Raw genomic sequence first — 4,804 nt, 5'->3', positions numbered from 1 at the left:
TACAAGGGCCTTATCCATCCTTGTATGGAGTACTCTTCGCATGTTTGGGAGGGTTCCACTCAAACAGTTTGATTAGATAGGATGGAATCAAAAGCTTTAGATCTCACCAACTCCCCTCCTCTGACTATTCTCAGCTTCTTTCTCACAGGAGAAATATTGTATTTCTTACTATCTTTTACAGCTATTTTCATGCTAACTGTTCTACTGATCTTGCTAACTGCATGCCTCCCCTCCTCCTGCGGCCTCGCTGTACAAGGCTTTCTTCTTCCTCTCACCCCTATTCTGTCCAACTCCCTAATGTAAGATTTAACCAGTACTCTCAATCATTCATACGTTTCTCTGGTAAACTCTGGGAACTCCCTGCCTGCTTGTGTATTTCCATCATCCTACGACTTGACTTCTTTTATTATGAGGGAGGTTTCAAGACATTTTGTCCCAGACTTTTGGCTAATTCTATTTTAATCTATAAGGGAATTGGCATTCCAAGTTCTTTTTTTTTTTTTCTTTATCTTTTGTTACCCTTGGTTATATATATATATATATATATATATATATATATATATATATATATATATATATATATATATATATATATTTTTTTTTTATTTATTTATTTTTTTTTTTTACCAAAAGTACAAAGCATGTGCGAAATGCTAATCTGAAAAGTAATTCCAAAGAGCCAAACCGACCTTTGAGAAGTGACCAACCAACCGTTCTCACAACCGAACGGAACAAAATAAAAATTGGCTAAAACTAAATCATTAAAAGCGTATTTGAAGCGTACAGAAGAAAACATTAACATATTAGGAATATTAAAAAAGAAAGTAAAGGGGATGAAAGAAGCTAAAAGACATAATATAAGACTAGTAGTGAGTTTGGACTTAGTAATTTAGTTTGTATGTACTGTACCTACCGCAGACCTTTGGGCGTCCTGTAGTAACCTTGACGCTGCGTTCAACAGTCACCGTCACGCCTAGAACAATAACAAGTGGCTATGTAGATGGTTGTGGTGGGCTTCCAACACGACAATACGACAGGGAATACTTCCGTTGAATTCAGAAGACATTGTGAACGGCTTCTCTCCCTCTGAATAGTGAATATCTTTCAAGTGACAGGATGATGTCTGGACACCTGTTCATCAAGTGTTTCCTGCTTGCTACCTGCATTTTAGGTGAGAACTCAGACCTTCAGTTATTTGTGTCTTATTACGATCAGGTTAGATAAAAAAAGAAAAAGTAATGTGGGAATTGTATGTATGGGGAGTCCCAAGCTGAGAGGCCATGGTGAGGGCAGGGCGTGGCTCCTCTCTCTGTGGTGACTCGAAGTGGTTTCAGGATGATGAATACCAAACAATGGGCGGAGGAGATGGAATTGCGTGGATGAACGAACTACTGAAGAAGAGGGATATACTTTAAGGGTTTATTGATAAGATCTGGTCACGGGAGGCAGGGTTGGTTAACATTGCCTTACTTAGTTTGCATATTGGGTCCCCTTGGCCCTCACACCGCAAAATTCAACGATTTTTATTATGAACATTAAGAACTAGTCATTTTTAGATTTGTCAGCCTAGTTCTATTATTAAATGGGTACTTATAATGACAAGAGGTCCATAATGAAATAGGTAATGGTTTATTATTGGGAAGATGCCATGTATGGGGACAATACCAAACTACGTAGAGCCTTGGTTGGTGTGGGTGTGGCTTACCAAAGTTATATGTGAGGTAAAGTTAATGATTTCTACGGGAAAAATTGCAGTTTGTTCATATCTTTTGAGAGCTTGTTGGTTGACAAATTAGGGACTGAGATGCAGGTTTAAGTAGGGTAAATTTTTTGTTTTGCTCAGTGTCTGAAAAAAATCACTACCGTCCTTACATGATGTAAGCTAAATGTAACATAACCTAACCTAAACCCAACCTGTTGTGTTTTAGGTGATTCTGATAATTTATACTGTGGAAAATACTTGTTTTCCTCTCACGCAACTTGAAAACCCCACATTTCCATAGGTCCCCTAAGCTTGTTGGGGGTAGAGGATTTGTGGCATTTTCTAACACTTTATACTACCGTACTATGTTATATGTGTACAATAGATTTTGTGAACTTATGGAAGAAAGTCAAACAATAAGGTATTGGAGTTATACTGAACTTTTACCAAAATAAAAAAAAATTCATTCATATCATATTTATTTTTTATCTTTATTTCCTTTAGACATGTAGGGTGAGTTTTTGTGTTTTTTATTTACAGGTGTTTTGGGACAGAAGTGTTATGTCTGTAAGGACCAAGAAGAAAATACAGGGAAATGCACCACCACTGTTGAGCCTTGCGACTATGGAGAAGAATATTGCCTGTCAGAAATCAAATGGGGCAGTGAGTATTAGACGGATGTTAACTAACCTTCCGTGTTTGTCAGATCATGCAAATAAAGATCACTGGTGTTTTTTTTTTTTTTTTTTTTTTTTTTTTATGATGGCACAGTTTAATGACATTTTGTGTGTGTATATATATATATATATATATATATATATATATATATATATATATATATATATATATATATATATATATATATATTATTTATTTATTTATTTATTTTTTTATTTATTTTTTTTTTTATTTATTTGATTTTTTTTTTTTGCCAGGCACACCATACTGGGAAATTGGTGCTCCAATGCAATACTTCATCAGCAAGCGATGTGCAACCAAAGATGATTGTGTTCAGACAATGACAAAGTACATGCCCAATTGTTTGCGGATTTGGTGGAAAGACTGGACGTGTGCAGAATGCTGTAAAGGTGACCGCTGCAATTATTACATTACGGTATGTTGCTGCTGGAACTTACAATGGAGGTGTACAGTGGTACTTTATTTGTGCAATTAAATGGCTTGGCAGTCATTATATACATAATTCACAAACAAATCATGGATCAGTGGTCTCTAGTATTTTTTAATGATAGTGCTTAAAACATTATAAAAAAACTAGGTCTTGAGTAAATTACTTTTAGAATTGTATAATGACATAGTCATGACTGCCAATAACAAGCAGTAACTGGTGAGTATTGGTTAGAAAAAAAAAAGAAAAATTTTTTGTCTTGCATATGACTTATTGAAAAGTTTGATTATGATCTCGTAATTATTTTCAACTAGGACTGCTACTTTCAAAGTATGCTCAAAATCTTAGTGATCCATTAGAAACTTAACATCCCCTTTAAACATTAATATTTAGAATTTTTCCTTTCAAATGTCATCATATCATATCTCTTTATCATATTCTCTTCAATGATAACAGACTAGGTCTGTTTAATTTTCTTCATATGGCAGCCGATCATACCATTATGGTCTAGACTTTACCCTGAACAATGAATAAGTTGAATATTATTTACTTATTAATTTAAACATTTTCTATTTTCAGCTTGGATCATCATCCCTGAGATCAAGCTTGGTTCTGGTTGGTGTAGCTGGCTTTTTATCTATAATCATTCAGAGGATGATCTACTGACAAAATTGGTTTGAGTGGTGAAACTGTTTGTTGTATATAAGGTTTCATTTATTTTTCACATGCAGCACATTCACTAAAACTCTTTGAAGTCTTGAAAAATATTGTAAATAAGAATGTATTTTGTTTAATGTTTCAATGCAAATTGACCATATTTACTATTTGTATTATCTTACAAATTTTTTGACTGTAAGAGTAAATTATGACTAGCTATATTACTTGTATGGGTTTGTATGTTCGTGTGTGTGTGTGTGTGTGTGTGTGTGTGTGTGTGTGTGTGTGTGTGTGTGTGTGTGTGTGTGTCACTATGTTAAATAGATGAGACAAATTTTGTAATTTTAATGTATTTAATGAAACAAATTTCATTACATATGCTTGATACGAGAGTAGAAAATAGGCTGCATTTGAGCAAGGCCAGTGCAGGATGTAACTTTTTTTTAAGTTACTTAGATTCAGAGACTTTTGTTTAAGTATTATCAAGATACTCTAAATTTGACTGCAACTTAAACCAGTAGTCTTAAATTTATTGCAAGTGGAATATGAAGGGACTGATGATGAACTGTAAAGCTATGCCATTACAAATAGTTCACCTAGGCCTTCATAAACTGGACTAACCACCTCAAGTGTGTTTGATTGTAATATTAAAGGAAATCAGAAAACATTTTTAACTTCATAAAATGTTTTTGATGATCACAGTATTTTGTACTTATAACTAAAACTTGTAAGGAGAAAAAGTAACTTTTCCGTCCATTTCTGTCCATATTTTTAGGGAAAAGTATGAACCTAACTCTTCCATTTATCTCCGTCCATATTTGTACCTTTTAATAAATTTTACGTATGTATACTTTATTTTGTTCCATAGACTCATAATGTTTTCAAGACAAAAAAATAAACATGTCATGAAACCATCCTGTGACTGTTCAGAATACATTCATGCCATATGTAGGTATTGGAGAACATGAAAATATGAAATCCATTATTAACTTCATCCTCCTCATGGCAAGAAAATTACTGAAAACCCTGAAATATAACAATTGTAACAGAAATATAATGCATCCATAATACATGCACCACTATACTCAAACAAGCAGCCAGTAGCACCATACAACATAACTAAGAATAAAGATGTATGATGAGCAGCAAAAATAGTTGTTATTACTGGTGAACTGAGGGAAAATATTTTTCATCTCTCCTACTCCATAATTTCCACATGTGCCAGTAAGTCGCTCATTTCTCTTTCATACCAGACCCATACAGAACATACTTCATCAATGCTCATTTAGCAGCAACAAAGGTAAAAAAAAAAAAAAAAA

The 4,804-nt window shown here is 33.8% G+C and overlaps 1 protein-coding gene across 1 annotated transcript; it reads left to right on the top strand.

The window, feature by feature from the left end:
• Positions 1–772: 772 nt before the first annotated feature.
• Positions 773–4,333, top strand: LOC123505715. Its single transcript, XM_045257364.1, has 4 exons — positions 773–1,171; positions 2,243–2,365; positions 2,638–2,816; positions 3,408–4,333. Exons 1-4 carry the CDS (start codon positions 1,117–1,119, stop codon positions 3,492–3,494), a joined length of 444 nt encoding a protein of 147 aa, XP_045113299.1. The 5' UTR covers positions 773–1,116; the 3' UTR covers positions 3,495–4,333.
• Positions 4,334–4,804: the final 471 nt, after the last annotated feature.

This window comes from Portunus trituberculatus, chromosome 18, assembly GCF_017591435.1.
Source record: "Portunus trituberculatus isolate SZX2019 chromosome 18, ASM1759143v1, whole genome shotgun sequence".
NCBI lineage: Eukaryota > Metazoa > Arthropoda > Malacostraca > Decapoda > Portunidae > Portunus > Portunus trituberculatus.
The sequence above is the reverse complement of the archived record's forward strand: the minus strand, read 5'-3'. Positions and strand labels throughout refer to the sequence as shown.

What these genes read in the sequence shown, in the direction of transcription:
- LOC123505715 (XM_045257364.1), top strand. Translation starts at nt 1,117, where the DNA reads ATGATGTCTGGACACCTGTTCATCAAGTGTTTCCTGCTTGCTACCTGC. An exon ending in GCTTGCTACCTGCATTTTAG is followed by an intron (nt 1,172 to 2,242) that starts GTGAGAACTCAG and finishes TTTTATTTACAG; the next exon opens with GTGTTTTGGGACAGAAGTGT. An exon ending in GTCAGAAATCAAATGGGGCA is followed by an intron (nt 2,366 to 2,637) that starts GTGAGTATTAGA and finishes TTTTTTTGCCAG; the next exon opens with GCACACCATACTGGGAAATT.